The sequence below is a fragment of the Martes martes genome (assembly GCF_963455335.1).
Source record: "Martes martes genome assembly, chromosome: 15".
Taxonomy (NCBI): Eukaryota; Metazoa; Chordata; class Mammalia; order Carnivora; family Mustelidae; genus Martes; species Martes martes.
In genome coordinates, this window is record NC_137903.1 from 50334813 (window position 1) to 50355376 (window position 20564).

General features: G+C 41.4%; 1 protein-coding gene across 1 annotated transcript in view; it reads right to left on the reverse strand.

The window, feature by feature from the left end:
- RGSL1 (regulator of G protein signaling like 1) overlaps nt 1-20564 on the reverse strand; it is a gene marked incomplete at both ends in the record, with an annotated part of 150851 nt that overhangs the window by 59809 nt on the left and 70478 nt on the right. The window contains 7 exon segments of the mRNA XM_080824503.1: nt 1465-1572; nt 4323-4539; nt 4957-5019; nt 14738-15717; nt 16810-16971; nt 17973-18077; nt 19573-19702. Of these exon segments, the coding sequence (XP_080680629.1) occupies nt 1465-1572; nt 4323-4539; nt 4957-5019; nt 14738-15717; nt 16810-16971; nt 17973-18077; nt 19573-19702 (1765 nt within the window).

Below are 20564 nucleotides of genomic sequence, written 5' to 3' on the forward strand. Positions count from 1 at the left end.
GCTGTCCAATAGAAATGCAACTCGAATCACATATATAATTTTAAATTTTCTAGTAGTCACATTAAAAAAGATAAAATAAAAAGGATGAAATTAATTTAAATAATATGTATTTGTGTAACCTATTTGTATCAGATACATTTCAAGTGTTCAATGGCCACATGATGCTAGTGGTTCCTGTACTGGGCAGTGCTGGTCTAGAGATCCTGGTTTCCAGATGGGGAGTGCTTCTACCAGGGACAGAGTAGGCACTCAGTCACTTTAAACTCCTTAGGCTAAGAGGCTAACAGGCAAGAAAAGGAGTTACTGTACTGATAGGGTAATTGACTCTTACCATCTAGGTCATCAGTAACACAGCAGGGGCAATGGAGAATTCATTTGGCACTCTTGGTATTCTGATGCCTAATTCTGATGATAAATTGTCAAGGGCAGTAACTATAGCCTGAGAAGTGATGATGACCAGGGAGCTCAGGTCCCCTAGGGATGACAGTCTACGTCATCCTCTCAGTTAAGTCCCTCAAGACCAGCAGAGACACTAGCTGAAAATAAAGGAACTCTAGGATGGGCAGCAAAGGAGGGTGAAGAGGAGTATTCATTGTGGTCTCCAGATAAGCTACAGGAGTGTGAGTCAGCCCTTCCAGGCTAAGTACCCCAGGGGGGAAAAAAACCAACAAAACTAACCAGAAGTTACTGGGGTAGCTACTCCAGGATGGAGTGAAATTTCCATACAACGAAAGTCAACAGGGTGCTACTGTGCACAGCTGATGCATAGCTCAGATCCTCCTTTTAGGACCAAATCACTCATCCTCAGCTGCCTGGGACGTTGGCTAGAGACAGCTCATAGTTGAGACCCCCTCTGGGCATTACCTCGGCCAAAGGGTGCTGCATGACCCAAGGTTATATCTTCCCTACAAGCAGCCAAATCCCTTACGAGTCAATGTGAATGTAAACAACGAAACAAAACAAAACAAACCAAAACCCCAAAAATCCTTTGTCTCAGTGAGGCACAACTTGGAAAGGCCATCCTAGCTTTAGAGTTTCTTCTATGGGACCTGCTGAGGTCTACTGTAACTGCCTGGCCAGCATCCACCTCTGCCAATGCTGCTTTCCTTATTTCTTGAAAGGGGTTATTACTAAGAACACACACCAACAAATCTCCTTCCACACATCTCTGACTCTATGAAACATGGTAGAAGACGAATCTGCATTATGAAGTCCCAGAATAACTAGGTGAGAAGGTAGGAATGAACAATTTTCATCACCATTCTCATTCATTTATAATTGCCTGTCAGTTTCATGATGCCCTCCTGTGGCCATGTAGGAGGAAAAAAAAAAGATGTGGCAATTCTCCCCTGACCATCCCTCATTTCAAAAGAAGCATGGTTCCTCTCTTGGCTTATGCCTCTTGCAGTTGGACAGACTCTTACCTGATTGTTTCAAATGTCTCTCTGAGTTGTAAACACTTACCTAGTTTAGGTGCTTTTTCACAATATATTTTGTAGTCATCACTGATCTTCTGTATGGCCACCTTTGGAAACTTATAGCAGAGTTCCTCAAAGGACATTTTCCTGATGTCTATCAAGTAGGGGAAAAAAGGTATACAGCCTGGTTGTCCACTCTGGTTCAAAGATTCATACACTTTTATTGACAGTATTACCTTTAAAATGTTATTTAAAGAAGACAATAATGTTTTAATAAAATGTTTACACAAGGAATATAAGTTCCTCATGGAAATTAGAAGCAAGGAAATATAGCCTTCCTTCCTCTCCAGAATGGGAGGATTCTGCCCTTCTTGGGAACACCTGACCCATGGAGATTTTCTGCCTGAGGGATACTAGGGTAACTGAGATATGATTTTGAAAGCGGTACTAATTGTTAACACATATACAAGAAGTAATTTATTCAAATGAATACTGATCACTCCTTCAAAGTAGCCATCTGTTGTGGGAAGGAATTGCAAATGTATTTCAAACATTCTGCTATTGCTTCAAAGAATTTGATACACTTAGGGATAATATGTAGCAGATAACATGCTAGGAACTTTCTCTCTTGCTTGGCTCTGTCTTTGGGAATTACTTTCAGAATTGACAGCTCATATATGTAAATATCATTAATAGTTGCAAATCATTGTCCTTTGAGGACGAATTACTTTTTCTAGAAATAGCCATACATTATTTCTAGCTATACATAGTTGATTGAGAGGGGATACGTTTTTGCATCCAAAATAAGATGAGACAGGAAGGCTGAGACATCAAGGGAAGTTTTAGTCATATACTGAACAATAGAAACAGATTAGCAGCAACTTGCCTCCTACCTAGGTGAAAACACTCAATCATGTTGTGAGTTCTGGGGTTTAAAGTAAGTCTAATTGTGCACATTCTTCAGAAACTCTCCCAAGGCAGTCCAGTACTTTCTGAAGATGATACTGGTGGGAGTCTAGAAGGAAGGTTGGGGTATGGACCCACAAATGTCAGCATTGTCATTGTTATCATTATCATCTCTCAGCCAGGGGAATCAGGCTGTAAGTTGTTAAGAGCAGTAGATCATTCCTGCAATAGATCCAGTTTTCTAGTCCTGGACCAAACCCTCCCTTGCTAAGCAACCTTGACCAAGTCTTTCCACTTCTCAGAGACTCGTTTTCTCCGTATGAAAGCTGAGGGTATTCTAGCTCTGGTGTGCTTTGAGTTTATGGTATATCCTGACTGGATCAGCCCACCTGTGAGTCAGGGCCTTGGGTTGGGCAAATATACAGGAGGACCTTTATCAGGTCATACTTGCATTTCTAAAAAGCAGTGGTAGAGAAAGTAATGATGTGTGCTGAGGGAAGGAAGAAGCATCTTCATGGAGAGTGGTTCCCACTCTTCCTGGCCATCCCTGGCACTCCAAGACCACCAAAGCCAAGCCTATTGCCAAGTATGTGTGCCATCAAATATACCAGCCATCCTTTCTTCCACTTTTCTCTTGATTTCTGGAACAGGTTCTGGCATGTTCGGTATTTAGAGAGGGTGACATTCTGATATGAAACACAGGGTTTGTTCATGCTAGATTTAATAACTCAAGCCCAAGCATGGCTATGAGAGGCAAGCATTCAAGGCATCTTGTTTTGTATATGGAGTGCACATCAAAGTTTCAAAAAGCTGAATGGTTTTTAGTATAATCTAACAAGTACTTACTGAGTACCTGCTTGCTCTGTAAAGGCATTGCCTCGAATCCCCTCAACAATCCTACCAAGTAGGGGCCATTATCCCCACTCCACAGCTGAGGAAATGAGGCTCAAAGAGGTGAAATAACTCGCCCAGGCTCACTGAGCAAGGGAGCAGTGAAATAGAATTTTTGAAGCTTTGGCTTATTCCTCTTCTGTATTTTTTAAAGTGCAGGTCATGACTCAATAATGTTGAAAAATTGTCATTGCCTGCCTTTTCAAAATGAAATAGAATAAAATAGAATAGAGAAACTAGAGGAAATCACATTATACAATAAGGGTAAATATTGCTTTGTGAAAATGCTTTTCCACATATACACGCACACATATACACAAGTACACGTTCCCTGATGTCTAATGTGTTTATTGTAGATTGCAGTACTGCAGTGCTCTGACTGCCTCAGCACAGATAATTAAAGCAGTTTGCTCAAGTTAGATATTAATGGCTGACATTATTGAACTTTAACTATTGCCAAACATTGTGGTAAACGGTTTCATAGGTGACCTTGGAGCTTCTTCACAACAAAGAACAAACCTATTATGATTAGGCCCATTTTAAAGATGAGAAAACTGGGGCTTACAGAGAGGTTGAATACATTGCTCAAGTTTACAGTCACTAGCAGACCTAGGATATAACCCCGTCCTCTGGGACAGCACAGTCTTGGGCTCCTAACCACTCCTCTCTACTGCCTGAGTGAGCTGCTGTGTTATGTTGGGAAAGAGGAGTAGCTATTAAAAATATATTCACAGAAATGCTTTGGACCTGACTCTGGAGGAGGCGTGGTAAGATGAAATAGGCTTAGCAGATGAACAACAGAGAATTATTCTGTAACTAAGGTGATAAGGTGATAACTGCTTTGATGGGGATGAGTCTGGCCAAACTTATAAAGCCAGTCAATCAGACCTTGGCGCTGCCACTTACTGTGTGACCTTGGGAAGGTCATTTAACCTCTCTGTTACACAGTTACTCAGTACTTACCTCATAGGTTATTTTGAAGATCAAATGAGGTAATCTTTGCATTGCACAGTGCTGGCGTGCAGTGAATTATCACTAAATGTTGAATATTAATATTTCCCAGTTGCCTATATGTTAGGGTCAAAAAATTATGGTGACTGCCCTTACCTGCTTGGAACACTGGAGACTTTAGTTCTACCTGGAGAGACCCGCCTTGTTTCAGGTCCTCGGTGGCTATCTTTTGCCACTGCATAGAATCCATTTCCTCCATGTCAGCCAAACCCTGGCTTAACTCCAGGGATTCCTCACACCTCTTGTAAAGAAGAATGTTCTCTTCTTTACTTATAGATCCCTTTTTATGCCATTTGCTGCTGATGAACTTGGCCTGAGTCTAAGAGAATGGGATGGGGTCAAAGAGCATTTGCTATAGGAACTAGACCAGAAGCAAGATTTTTGTAACCACCCAGTCCTCCTGTGCCTCCTTGCCACATGGACTTATGCTGGTTGCTTTTCTTAAGAACCACTGCTCCTTTCCACGCCAACCCCAACCCTCTTCTAATCAAACCCATATCTATAAGGGAGAAGTTCTATATGAACGTGACTTCTTCACAATCAGCTACTGCACTTGAGTCTTTTTCCTTGAGGTTTGTGTTTAGAATATCAGGGACCACGTCAATGCCCACTGGCCTCTAGGAAAAATAAAAATTTCATTTACTTTGATAAATAAGCCTTCTAAGAGAGCAGTGACTCCTTTTTCTTCCCACAACCTCATAATTCCTCCCCAACTCAAAGGCCCTCCTACTGTGAAAATGAGAAACCAGTGGTCCTCTTCCTCCAGGAACTCATCATACCAGGAGCTGAGCATCTGAAATCCAAACAGGATATAAGCGCTATGAGGTGATGCTGAGTTTGCTGCTCTCTTGTGCTAGTGTTCATGTGGGAGAAGAGCAGGCTGCAGAGTCTGGTTTCTCTACTTTGGAGATACAATGGAACAGCAAGCATTAGCCATAACCAACCAGGAGGCAACCTTTGTCCCCCTGAAGATGGCAGCTTGCGCAGTCTCTCTCTGAATCTCAGAGAACGGTAATTGATATCTACCTAAGGAAAGAATAACAACTTACTGAAGGACAATTACTTGGCATCTTCCTACTTCCTTGTTCTTTTTAAATAAAGTGCCATCTCATTTGAGCCTCAAAATGGCCCTGAAAACCAAAGATCTTTTCTGCAGTGACTTCTCTCAAGATTTCCCACTTGAAGACCTTACCCATTTGTGAAGGATATTTCACTACATTAGAACAAGCAAAAACCAACAATAACAACAAAAACACCTAAGAGTTAGTGCTCAGCTAGGTTTATTTGTCTGTACTCTCACCTTTGTTCATTCATTTATTTGACAAATAGTTTCTGAGGGCCTCCTATCTGCCAGGCACTATGCAAATGGCTGGGAATATACGGATAATATATTACAAACCTTGTTCTCAAGGAGCATACCTTCTAGCATGATGAATAGCACAGGATAGCACATGCTACAGTACAAGGGTGAAGAACGTCCTCTGGGAGCAGAGTCCAGGAAATTCAGAAAGAATTAAAAAAGACAAGGAAATTTTAACCAGAATTTGCATTTTGCAGGATAAGTAGGAGCTCACCATATGGAAGTTGAGTAAAGGGCATTCCAGACAGTAGAAAGAACTTAAGCAAAGGCATAGACATGGGCAAGGACAGTTTGAGAATGATGAGTACTCCAGTATAGGTGAGCTGTAGCATCCTGCAGAGAGCAGAGGGGTGGGGTAGTAGCAAGAGATGAGGCAGTGAAGCTTGGTTGGGACTATCCATGAAGGACTCGAATGCCTTGGTATGTAGTCTAGGCATTAGTTTGCTGGGAATGAGTCAACAACAGTAAATTTTAGGGAATGTAAGATTGTTTCCGCAAACCACCTCAGTCATGCTGCCAAAAGGTGAGTGAGTTAAAGAGTATGAGTTTTAGTAACTTCATCAGATCTCCTGGGCTCCTAGGGAGCTTGAGTGAAGTATATTTCTGAGAAAATTCAGCTCAGTGATTGAATATTAGCAATATATAATGTAATATGATGTGATTGAACAGTGGATAATCTCTGAATATGCATATTAAATATGAGTAATAAATAAACATGTGACATGAGTACCCTATTAATGTTCCTTCTAGTTTAAAAGATTTATGACTCTAGTAACTAGTGAATAAGTGATCTAATTGGTATCTTAACCAACAATGCTTAATAAGGCAATTCCCATTAGAAGAAATAGAGTTGCAGCAAAATAATGGTAATAAATAATAAATATAATAAAGCAATATCTAAACTTAAACTTACATTTTTAAATTTGAATGTCAAATATATGTCAAAAATTTGAATATATATATATATATATTCAAAAATTTGAATGTCAAATATATGTCAAAAATATGTCAAAATACCATTGACAAGATGTCAATGGTATTTTCATAGGGATTTCATTGAATGTATAGATTGCTCTGGGTAACATAGATATTTTAACAATATTCTTCCAATCCATGAGCATGGAATGTTTTTCCAGTTCTTTGTGTCTTCCTCAATTTCTTTCATAAGTGTTCTGTAGTTTTTAGAGTATAGATCCTTTACTCCTTTGGTTAGATTTATTCCTAGGTATCTTATGGTTTTTGGTGCAATTGTAAATGGGATTGATTCCTTAATTTCTCTTTCTTATGTCTCATTGTTAGTATATAGAAATGCAACTGAGCTGGAACAAATAATCTTAAAATTTGTATGGAACTAGAAAAGACCCTAAATAGCCAGAGGAGTGTTAAAAAAGAAAACCAAAGCTGGTGGCATCACAATGCTGGACTTCAAGCTATATTACAAAGCTGTAATCATCAAGACAGTATGGTACTGGCACAAAAACAGACACATGAATCAAAGTAACAGAATAGAGAACCCAGAAATGGACACTCCAACTCTATGGTCAACTAATATTTGATGAAGAAAGAAAAAATATCCAATGGAAAAAGGACAGTCTCTTCGATAAAGCGTGCTGGGAAAATTAGACAGCTACCTGTAGAAGAATGAAATGACCATTTTCTTACACCATACACAAAGATAATATGCAGGGAATGATCTCAATCTTTTGGTACCGATTGAGACCTGATTTATGACCCAGGATGTGGTCTATTCTGGAGAATGTTCCATGTGCACTAGAGAAGAATGTATATTCAGTTGCTTTGGGATGGAATGTTCTGAATATATCTGTGATGTCCATCTGGTCCAGTGTGTCATTTAAGGCCTTTATTTCCTTATTGATCTTTTGCTTAGATGATCTGTCCATTTCGGTGAGGGGAGTGTTAAAGTCCCCTGCTATTATTGTATTACTGTCAATGTGTTTCTTTGATTTTGTTATTAATTGGTTTATATAGTTGGCTGCTCCCATGTTAGGGGCATAGATATTTAAGATTGTTAGGTCTTCTTGTTGGACAGACCCTTTGAGTATGATATAGTGTCCTTCCTCATCTCTTATTATAGTCTTTGGCTTAAAATCTAATTGATCTGATATAAGGATTGCCACCCCAGCTTTCTTCTGATGTCCATTAGCATGGTACATTGTTTTCCACCCCCTCACTTTAAATCTGGAGGTGTCTTCGGGTCTAAAATGAGTTTCTTGTAGGCAGCATATTGATGGGTTTTGTTTTTTTATCCATTCTGATACCCTGTGTCTTTTGATTGGGGCATTTAGCCCATTAACATTCAGGGTAACTATTGAGAGATATGAATTTAGTGCCATTGTATTGCCTGTAAGGTGACTGTTACTGTATATTGTCTCTGTTTCTTTCTGATCTACTCCTTTTAGGGTCTCTCTTTGCTTAGAGGACCCCTTTCAATATTTCCTGTAGAGCTTGTTTGGTGTTTGCAAATTCTTTCAGCTTTTGTTTGTCCTGGAAGCTCTTTATCTCTCCTTCTATTTTCAACGATAGCCTAGCTGGATATAGTATTCTTGGCTGCATGTTTTTCTCATTTAGTGCTCTGAATATATCATGCCAATTCTTTCTGGCCTGCCAGGTCTCTGTGGATAGGTCCGCTGCCAATCTAATGTTTTTACCCTTGTATGTTACAGACTTCTTTTCCCGGGCTGCTTTCAGGATTTTCTCTTTGTCGCTAAGACTTGTAAATTTTACTATCAGGTGACGAGGTGTGGACCTATTTTTATTGATTTTGAGGGGCGTTCTTAGTATCTCCTGGATTTTGATGTTTGTTCCCTTTGCCATATTAGGGAAATTCTCTCCAATAATTGTCTCCAATATACCTTCTGCTCCCCTCTCTTCTTTCTTCTTCTTCTGGAATCCCAATTATTCTAATGTTGTGTCGTCTTATGGTGTCGCTTATCTCTCGAATTCTCTCCTCGTGGTCCAGTATTTGTTTGTCTCTCTTTTGCTCAGCTTCTTTATTCTCTGTCACTTGGTCTTCTATGTCACTAATTCTTTCTTCTGCCTCATTTATCCTAGCAGTGAGAGCTTCCATTTTTGATTGCATCTCATTAATAGCTTTTTTGATTTCAACTTGGTTAGATTTTAGTTCTTTTATTTCTCCAGAAAGGGCTTTTATCTCTCCGGAGAGGGTTTCTCTAATATCTTCAATGCCTTTTTCGAGCCTGGCTAGAACCTTGAGAATTGTCATTCTGAACTCTAGATCTGTCATATTACCAATGTCCGTATTGATTAGGTCTCCAGCCTTCGGTACGGCCTCTTGTTCTTTTTTTTGAGGTGAGTTTTTCCACCTTGTCACTTTGTCCAGATAAGATTTGCTTTCTCCTGCTGTGGAATTCCACTGTTCTTGGTGACTGAAGTTGGTTTTGGATGGGTTTCTTGTTGATCTTCTGGGGGAGGGGCCTGTTGTAGTGATTCTCAAGTGTCTTTGCCGCAGGCGGAATTGCACTGCCCTTGCCAGGGGCTGGGCTAAGTAATCCGCTCGGGTTTGCTTTCGGGAGCTTTTGTTCCCTGAGCGCTTTCCGTAGAGTTCCGGAGGACGGGAATGAAGACGGCGGCCTCCCAATCTCTCGGCCCGGAGGAGCCGAGAGCTTGGGGTTCCACTCCTCAGTGCGCTCTCAGAGCAAAGCGCCCAACCGCCCCGACTCCCTGGCCTGCGGTCGCGCCTTGAGGAAAGCAGTCAATTGCTGGAGCTGGAGAAAAGCGCCAGGTCGCTTCTGTCTCCGTGGCCTCCGCCCGCGCTCCGAGCCCACCCAGTCTGCGACCGGCACAAGGTAACCCCGGGCTGAGAGCTCACTCCTCGGCTTTGTCGCTGTAGCCGGCTTCCCTGCTCTAAAACCTGTGAGCTCTGCCACACTCAGACACCCCCAGTCCTTCTGTGACCCCGCGGAACCTGGGGTTATGCTGATCCCGCCTGGGTTTCCCCCCGGTTTAGCCTCTGGAGCGATGTCTCCCAGTGGAGCCGACTTTTAAAAGTCCCGATTTTGTGCTCCGTCGCTCCGTCGCTTGCTGGGTGCCGGCCCCTCCCCCGGGGTCTATCTTCCTGTCGCTTTGGATTCACTTCTCCGCAGGTCCTACCTTTCAGAAAGTGATCGATTTTCTGTTTCTGGAATCGTTGCTCTTCTTCTCTTCGATTTCCCGTTGGATTTGTAGGTGTTCACAATGGTTAGATAAGCTGTCTAGCTGATCTCCTGCTACCCGATGTCGTCTCAGCCTGCTACTTCTCCGCCATCTTGACTCCTCCCCACCCACCATACACAAAGATAAACTCAAAATGGATGAAAGGCCTAAATGTGAGACAGGAATCCATCAAAATCCTAGCAGCAACCTCTTTGACCTTGGCCACAACAGCTTCTTGCTAGACGTCTCCAAAGGCAAGGGAAATAAAAGCAAAAATGAACTACTGGGACTTCATCAAGTTAAAAAGCTTCTGCACAGCAAAGGAAATAGTTGACAAAACCAAAAGACAACTGACAGAATGGGAGAAGATATTTACAAATGACATATTGGATGAACAGCTAGTATCCAAAATCTCTAAAGAACTTAGCAAACCCAACCCCCCCCCCCGCCCCGCAAAAGAATCCAATCAAGAAATGGGCAGAGGACATGAACAGACATTTCTGCAAAGAAGACACATACAAATGGTCAACAGACACATGAGAAAACGCTCCACATCACTTGGCATCAGGGAAATACACATCAAAACCACAATGAGATACCACCTCACACCAGTCAGAATGGCTAAAATTAATAAGACAGGAAACAACAAATGTTGGTGAGGATGCAGAGAAAAGGGGAACCTCTTACACTCTTGGTGGGACTGCAAGCTGGTGCAGCCACTCTGGAAAACAGTATGGAGGTACTTCAAGAAGTTAAAAATGGAGGAGTTATTTGCACTAATGACTAAAAGCTAATGATGTAATATGTTGGATAATTGAACATAATAATAATTAAAAAATCTAAAAAATAAACTTAAAAAAAATAGAACTACCCTATGACCCAACAATTACACTGCTAGGTATTTACCCAAAGGATACAAATGTAGTGATCTGAAGGGGCACCTGCATCCCAGTTTTTATAGCAGCAATATTCACAAAAACCAAACTGTGGAAAGAGCTGAGATGTCCATCAATGGATGAATGGATAAAGATGTGGTATATAAATACAATGGAATATTACTCAGCCACCAGAAAGGATGAATACGTAATATTTGCATTGACATGGATGGGATTAGAGGGTATCATGCTAAGCGAAGTAAGCCAGAGAAAGACAATTATCATATGATTTCACTCATACATGGAATATAAGAAACAGTGCAGAGGATCATGGGGGAAGGGAGGAAAAACTGAATAGGAAGTCATTAGGGAGAGAGAAAAACAGTGAGAAACTCTTAACTATAGGAAACAAACTAAGTATTGCTAGAGGGAAGGTGGGGGGGGATGGGGTAACTGGGTGATGGGCATTAAGGAGGGCATGTGATTGTGATGAGTAGGGGGTTTATATAATGAATTATTGAATATTACATCTGAAACTGATGATGTACTATATGTTGGCTAATTGAATCTAAATAAAATTGATGTACTGTTCCATGATTCATTACTTGTTTATAACACCATGAACACATGTTGTGCTTATCACAACATGTGCTCTCCTTAATACCTGTCATGGGGCTACCACATCCCCCGACCTCCCCTCCCCTCTGAAACCCTCAGATTGTTTCATGGAGCCCATAGTCTCTCATGGTTCGTCGCCCCCTTTGATGTCCCCCTCTTCGGTTTTCCCTTCCTTCCCCTAATGTCCTCCATACTATTCCTTATGTTGAGAAAGGGGAACCCTCTTACACTGTTGGTGGGAATTCAACTTGGTGCAGCCACTTTGGAAAACAATATGGAGGTTCCTCAAAAAGTTAAAAATAGAGCTACCCTATGACCCAGCAATTGCACTACTATGTATTTACCCCAAAGATACAGATGTAGTGAAAAGAAGGGGAACATGTACCCCAGTGTTCATAGCAGCAATGTCCACAATAGCCAAACTGTGGAAGGAGCCAAGATGCTCTCCAACAGATAAATGGATAAAGAAGATGTGGTCCATATATACAATGGAATATTACTCAGCCATCAGAAAGGATACATTCCCACCATTTGCATCGACATGGATGGAATTGGAGGGGATTATGCTAAGTGAAATAAGTCAAGCAGAGAAAGACAATTATGTGGTTTCACCCTATAATTGTTTTTCATTAAAATATATTAGGGTTTCCTTCAGAATTCAGTTTGCCCATCACTTGGTAAACTCTCCTGCCCTATCCTGAGAACGTTGCATGAAAGGCCAGATAGTAAATATTTTCCAGTGTCTGTGGAACTCCTTACTCCTGCCATCTTCAGTACCTTCTCTCAATCCTGCCCTCTCTGATTAGAACCCAAGGCAATTTTTAAACTGATGCACTGTCCTCCATGTTCACACTTACTTCTCTCTACCCATTTCCTTTTATGGTATAGTATTCTCAATGTATCTATAAACTTATTAAGTCCACAAATACAATGACAAAATATGATTTTGTCCCATTTCTCATTTTATATATGAAGCAAAGAGACCTAGGAAAATTCAAGAATTATACTTTGGGTTTTTTCAAGATCACATAGCCAAACAGTGACACAGTCAGAACTTTAAAAACTTTTCCCCTACTCCACATAGACGTGTTTCCACATTGGTGAGTCAGAAGTCAGGAAATGGACATATCCGTGGACATACTATAGGTAATTCACAAAGGTTGACTGGATAATTGGAGGATGATTGAAGAGATGGATGAAAATCAGAGTTCTCACAGAATCTAGTTGTCTCAAAAAAGAAAAAAAAAAAAAAAGAAAAGAAAAAGAAAAAAGAAAAAAAGAATCTAGTTGTTTCCAATCAGAAAAGAGCTCTGGGCAAGGCCAAAAGGAGGGCCATTGCTAACTGGGATTGATCAGTTCAACAGACATCTATTGAGCATGAATGTCTATTAGCACTATCAAGCACTGAATACTATACCCCCCCAGGTAGTGTTCCAAATGCTGGTGAGACAGTACTGACAAAATGATGAAAATCCCAGCCCTCATAGGGAGAAATAAGCAAAATAAGTTAAATAAATAAATATATATATGCACACACACATACATACATACACATATGTGTATATATATATATACATATATATTATGCATCTATCTGAAAAATAATACAAGTATATGTATATATAATAGATGTGTATATAATAGATGTATGCACATATGCCTACGTGTACACTGTAAGGATTATATGTGTATTATATACACACTCACACAGAGTGTTTGTGTGTACATATGTATGTTAGAATGGTGTATGTAAGAATGGATGGTTGGATCTGGATGATATGTGCTAAGGAGAAAAATAAAGTGGGGATGGGATGAAATTTTATATGAAGTGGGTAAGGAAGGCCTTGCTGAGAGGACTTGAGCAAACAGTTGAAGGCAGGGGGACAAGCTGTGTGAGCATCTGCACTTTACACAGAGTGGGAGCACTGTCACTGAGCAGGCAGTATGCCTAGCATGGCTGGAGTGGTGTGCCCAGAGGCAGTGGAAGATGAAACCAAATAGGGAGGTAGAGAAGAAATTATTTGGCCTTGCCCGTTTTGGCAAGGTCTTTGGATTTTACTGAAGACAGAAAGCCATCTGTTTTCAAGGTCCCCACTCAATTCCTTTTACTTATTTTCAATTTTCATTACACAGTTTATGTTTTTGCAGAATCACCACAGCCAGTGTGGAAATGAGCCTGCTTGCCATGTCCAAGGACAAATCCATAGACATCAGTTAGGAGGCCACTGCAGTAATCTAGGTGACACTGGATCGGTCTTAGACAAGAGCAGTTGTAACAGGGAAGGGGAGGCATGCTAAGACCTCCTGGGTTCTGATCCTGGTCACTCCACTAGCCTGCTGTGTGCCTTTGGGCTAACCCACCTACCTTCTAGGGTCAGTCTCATTTACCTCAGTTACGTAACAGTGGCAATAGCACTACCCTGTCTACTACCCCTGAGGTTCTAAGAAGCCTAAAAGAGGTAATATGTGAAAACACACTTTATAAGGCAAATACATTCTAATGCACTAAATAAGTTGTTTATGTCCACCTGCCCTTCCGGATCTACTCTCTATCCTTCTTCACTCTGCTTGTGCCTTGAGAAATTAACCTGTATGGACCACATCAACAGGCTCCCTTGACCTCACGTTGGGTTCATCTAATTAAGAGTCCTTACAGGAGATGGGAAAGCAGGAGGAGAGTAAGCTTGGGATTAGTTATTCCCCATGATCCCTTCTGGCCAGATCACTTGAGGACTGGCTATACATTTCTACTGACAGAGTTCCTGCCAACTGTCCCACCCCAAACAGCTCTTTCTCTCCTGGTTCTGGTAACTGCTCCCTCTCCTCAATTCTTCAAGCCACAGAGGGAGAAAAATGACCCTTGCTTACTGGCCCTGAGGTGTTACACTATCTCTTGGGGTGTCCCTACCCTCATGCCCTTTCCTGTGTAAGCAGTCCCTTGTTTCAGACTTTCATCTGCTACCCAACTTGATTCTGCCATTTGTCTCTGCCAAGATCTTGACCATAAATATTCAAGCTACGGGCCTCATTGGCTGTGAGTCTTCAGGAAAGTTGCATGCTTTTATCTAATGTTTTGGGATAAGAATAAACTCTTACCAATTGGCCACTTCCTGATGGCTAGTCTACCCTGCATTTCAATACATTATGTTTGGAACAGAATTCTTGGAACTTTCCTTAGTACAACACTCTGGGGTTCATGGTTTTGGGAGATTCCATATAAGGGGAAATTAAAGAAGAAATAAAAAGTGGATGTTGATCAATCACCCACTTCCATTCTACTTTGGATTTGAGCTGTTTCTTGGGAATTTGTATAGCTTTTTCCTAAGAAAGCAACCAAGTCTTCAATAAGTGAAAAATTATGTAGGTAATTATATCATTAACTTAACCAGTCTAGATGACCAGATAGGATTTTTGGTCAGTCTTGACCTAATCTTCCAGATACTAACCAATTTCTACATTGCAGACTTTTACCTTGCAATTCTTACCTTGCTGATCTCCCTCTGGGCTCTGGGAATCCAGGGGTTTATATCCCCAGAAGGCAGCATCTCCTTCAGGCCTTCAATGGTTTGCGATTTGAGTGGTAGGCATGGACCCATCTGTTCATTCAGGTAGAGCTCACAAATTCTGTTGCCCAGCATGTGCCGAAAGGTGGCGTTCCCAGTCTTTCTGTTATTCATCAGGACACTGAGAAAATGGTGCAGGTCCTGCCAGAGGTCCAGGAGTTGGGTCTCCACTTTCAAATTCTGCTTTTTCAGGTGGTTCCGGAAGGGACTCCCTGCACAGGCATCAGCACACAAGGCCCAGTGGGTGTACCCTAAGGAGATGGTTTGCCTGATGGCCTTCTTGACTTTCATTTGGGGGGAGTGATTGATGATAGGGGTGACAGTCCTCAGGTGTGTAGAGAACGTTGTCTCAAAGAGACCCTCCATGTGGAGGTGACTCTTGGCTTTCTTTTTCATGTCAGACTTCCTGGCACATAAAATATCCTTTTCCAGGGAACTGATTATTCTCTCTTTTGAAGAAGTCACTTTCGGGGAAGACATTTGTATATATCTATATTTGTATGTGTCCTTCTCTGGAGAACACATCTTCTGGGGGTGCGTAATGTTGGTGTCTGGCTTAGTATCCATTTTCAGGGTAGTGCTATGGTCTATCAATTGCCACATCCTCCTCCTGGTCTTCCTGCTCGAGTACTGCTTCTGAGGGTGGTGGCTCTCCTTGATGCTCATGTTTAGAGGGAGTCCTCCTACATGAGTACAGCAAATAGTGTACAGGCGAGTCTCATATTCCTGCATCAGACCTTGGCATGATTCCTCCTTGGCCATAATTGTCCTGGCATGGGTGTAAAAGTTGGGGAGCCAATAGCTCTGAATTTTGAACAGAGCCACTTTCTGCATGTGGCTCAAGATCTCCCTCCTGGTGGTTGACTGGTTGGGATGCCAGATGGAGAGGTTCAGGAGGGACTCTGGAAAGAGAAGAGACATGAAGGATGAAAATAATGTAGTGGTGGTGATGATGATGATGTTGGGAGTGGTTTTTTGAATTTTTCCAAATATCATTTCATTTGTTCTTCATACAACCTTTGGGTATGGACAGGACAAATATATAATAAACACATTTTTAGGGTTTTCTCAGGGAACAGTGACCCCTTTCTCTGATTACCCTCCTTCTTCACCATAGCAATAAGCCAGTTTATGGATTCCTTGAATTATTGTTTAGACAACTGGATGATATTTTGTAGGGAAAAGCAAAAGGTACACGAAAACATATTTAAGAATGGGATTTCTGAGTCAGATCTGCCTGGAGGAAGGGGTTTAGATGGGTAATTTGAAGGAGTCATTACTAGCCCTGATTTTAATGTTGTAAATTCTCAACTTATCTCTAAGAATAGAGGAGTGTGACCAATCCCAAACAGCAAATCTTCTGGAACACATTTATATTTGGGTTAGGAATGTCTCCTTACTTACTAAACAAACAAACAAACAAACAAATAAATAAATTTAGATGAATCTGATGTTCTAGAGAAGAGGCTGGCAAACCTGTAAAGGACCAGATAATAAAATATTATTCTTTGCTCGCTTCTCAGCCTTTTGGCTAAGATCAAGTGAAATATTCTTTGAGAGCCACATGCAGGCTCTGCTGCATAGTCTTCTTCCTTAACCCTTTACAAACACAAAAACATTCTTAGTTCATAGGCTACATGAACTATGTTTGGCCTGTGAACTGTAGATTGTTCTGGGGAATCTCAGTTTAAAGAAAGACAAGCCATGCAGTCTCAGAAGATACAGCAGCTGTTTAATTACCCTGTCCCAATTCCTCCTCCCTCCTTCCAGCCAACCTTTACTGGCGAGTAGTATCTCAGGAAGAAGCTTAAGGATAACGGGTCTCTTGCAACCCTTCCCTGTTCAGGGTTCTCAGTGGCATCCCTGATACATAGAAAATGGAGAGGGTAGCAGTCTGCAAAATGAGAAACTGAGTATTATCAGACACCAAATTGACTTCTTTATTACATCCCCCCAGTGATTTCAGTTCAGATGTAATTCTCTATGATTCTTACTGATGTTCATGTTGCAGAGAGTTACCACTCTTGAGCCCTCCTGTAGATGCGTAGCTTTCAGCACAAGGAGGAGGGACAGGTAGTGGTCTCTCATCTCCAGGTCCATCTCATCTATGCTCAAGATCTCCTCAGCAAGGATCCAGAAGTCCACCAGCTCTTCACCTACAGATCAGAAAGTGTGAGCCCAGAGCCACAGCCCAGTCTTGCCCCTGCAGTGGCTGCATCTGGACGTAGCAGCTGATACCACTCCCCACCACCAGCCTGTTTTTTGGGCTCCAATATCACCATTAGTCACTTCTTTAGGTTAAGGCATGGTCTTTAGTAATGTCATAATGTAGGGGCCGATGGAGGGACAGAGAAAAGGGGCTTAATGGGTAGGGATCTTTTGTGACTTCTGTTGTTGTTGTGAGAAAAAGTGTCACTTTAGGGAAAAATTGCAAGACTCCAAGGATGGATCGTGAGACATTTGAGATTTATCAAAAAAAAAAAAATGATGATGAGAAGAAAAAAAGAATATTTGCTATAACGTGGACCGAGAGCAGCCAGAAGAAGAATAATGGAGCCCAAAGGTGTCAAAGACTACATTCCCTGTTTCACAACTTTGCCAGGGCTGGAGTCTGAGTGACAGACTTAAAGATGGTCTGTCTAGTTCTTCCCTATCCGCTCCCTGGAAACACAGGATTTCACCCTTAAACGAGAGCTTGTCCTTAGATGAAACTTAATGCTGCCGAACTGGAGTGTTGGCTAGTGTGGCTGCTGACCTCCCAGCACTCATCAACCACTGGACCCAACAGAACAGAAAGCCGTGCATCCCAACACTTGTGCTTCAGGTTTGTTTATCTACTTGTTTCCTTGTCTGTTTCCCCACCGTTGTGGCAGCTTTATTAAGTGGGGATTTATGGCTCTGTTCACAGTGGCTGCCATACAGTGGTGCTCCACAAACACTGTTAAATGAATGGGTGGATGGATGGATAAAAGAAAAGCACTCTGATTGCTTTTTCCCTAACCTACACCATGGACCCATTTTCAAAGACGTTCATCCAAACAACAATAATAAAACACGATATTTCCCATATACATACCCTGCTGTCAGTAAGTGCTCTGGGGCATCCTGGAAGCTGTTGAGAACTTGCAAAGGCTCCAGAAACAACTCAAGAACCTACCTGTACTGCTGGTGAGGTAGGTACAGAAGCGCCACATCCCTCTGACCCCACCAATGCACTTATGGAGTAGCCACTGGTCTGCTTTTCTCCATCTCATCATCTTGGCTGCCAGGAGAAGTTCATGATGAGAGAGAGAGAATGAGCTCTTCCCCCAGCACCTCTGTCAGCCTTGCACAGCTGACCCCCATTCAGTCAGTGTGAGTGAGGAAAAATAGTGGCCAGTTGGATGAGCTGGTTATGAATATGTGGTACTTCTGAATGTAGGAAAAGACCCTCTTAGTGACATGCATAATATGAAGGACCCACAAACAGTACAACCCACAGATTAAAAAACCCTCTGACCAAGACCTCTTGCCTTCTGTAATCCCCACTTGATAGTGATTTTGCCAAACCTATTTTTCCAATATATATATATACTGGGATGGATGAAGGAGATGAGTATATGAGTATATTGGGTGTTTTGTTACATTTTAATCAATCGTATCTCCTGAATCTTGACTTTCCCCAGGGTGGAGTTGAGAGTCAAATTATCAATTCAGCCCTAGATGGAAATTTTATTAATTCATTTTTTCAATAAATATTTATTACATGTCTACTACTTAGTACCATACTATTTTAGGTGTTTGGGATACATCAGCAAACAAAGTCCCTGCCCTCAAGGAGCTTACATTCTGGTGAAGGAGACAGATAATAAATAATAACCATAGTAAATACATTATCTGGTAAGGTTGAACATTATAAGCACTACAGGAAAAAATGGAAAAGTGAGAGACGATAAAGGGGGTTGGGAGTACTAGGGCAACAGTTGGATGAGCGGACACTAGGGTCATCAGGGTAGTTCTCCACTGAGGAGATGAGATTTGCACAGAGATCTGAAGAGGTGAGAGAGAGAGCCAGTGTGGATATGTGGAGAAAGAGCATTCCAGGCAGAGTGCACAGTCAATGTAAAGCCTTGAAGTGAGAATGTATCCAGCATGTTTAAGGAACTGCAAACAGATCAAGCAAAACTGGAACGGAGTAAGCAAGGTGGGGGGAGTGGGAGCAGATGAGGTCCTAAAAGTAATGGGACCACATCGGTAGGATCCAGAAGGCCATTGTAGGGACACAGGATTTGACACTGAGACAGGAGCCATTGGTCGGGTATGGAGCAGTGAGTAGAGGAGTGACATGATCTGAATTAAGTTTTAAAATGCTCTCTCTGGCTGCTGAGAACAGGAGAACAAGAGAAGAAGCAAGGAGATTAATTAAGAGATGAGTTCAGTAGCCAGGTGAGAAATGATGGAGGCTTAGACCAGGTGGTGAGCTATGTTTGATTCTGGATATATTTTAGGCAATTTTTCATGTTGTGTGTCCACCAGTAATTCTCTCATTTCTGACAGCTAATGCACATAACCTATTTGAGCCCTGCTTATTGCTCTAGGTACCAACACTTCAGCCCAAGATTTCAACCACTGCTGCATTACATTACAAGCTGAGGTACCCTCCCATCTAAGGCTACAAAGCTGGCCAGTATTTGTACCTTACTATAGAACTAACAGGCACAGGATCATTACACAGCCTGGTTTCCCATATTTCTCCACACACACACTCTCATGCTTACCTCCTTCTGGGGAGTTAATGAAGCTGATGAGCTCCTGACAGAGAATGTAATGGAAACACAAATTGGTTTTACAGAAGAAAGGTAACCGGTATTTTTCCAACCAGGTCAATAATCCTTTGTACTTTGCAATCTAGAGTCCAAACAACATGGGAACAGAAAAGAGAAATGGAACTGAATGCTAAGAAATGCAGCTTAGCAAGGAGAAACAACTTCATTCTTGCAGTATCCGGCCCGCAGAAGAGGTATATTGATTAAAAATAGTATCTAAGGGAAGTGAAGACTTGAGCTGAGGTTCCCAAAGGAGTGAATGAATTGGTAGGAAAGAAAAACCTTGGTCTTTTATCAAAAAATTGTCCTTATTCCTGAGTGAAGTTGCTTAAGAAAAGATCTAAGTCTTGTTAGGTAGAAGAGAAGCAGAAGAAATTTTGATCTGTGGTGTTGTCATAACTCTATTCAACTTGTTTCTTTGTAAGCACACTTACAATTTCTCACAAGTTCCTAACCCATATCAAATGCACAACATGTACCAAAAGACACAAAACTCACATCATTTATAGTACAGGTTGGATCCCTGAAGGACTGAACCACCAGAGAAGGAAGAAGAATATAATTTTTCTTTTTACTTGAACCTCTCACTTCTCTTCACCCATTTTTTTCATCCCTCCTCACCCACTTCCTAACTGGCAACTACCAGTTTGTTCTCTGTATTACGGGTCTGTTTCTGCTTTTATTTGTTCATTTGGGTTTTGTTTTTTAGATTCCACATATAAGTGAAATCATACAGTATTTGCTTTTATTTCATCTAGGATTATAGTCTCTAGTCCGATCCATGTTGTCACAAATCGCAAGATTTCTCTCTCTCTCTTTTTTTTTTTATGGCTGAGTAGTATTCTATTGATGGACACTTAGGGTATGTCCGTATTTTGGATATTGTAAATAACGCATAAACATATGTGTGCATATAACTTTTCAAATTATTATTTTCATTTTCT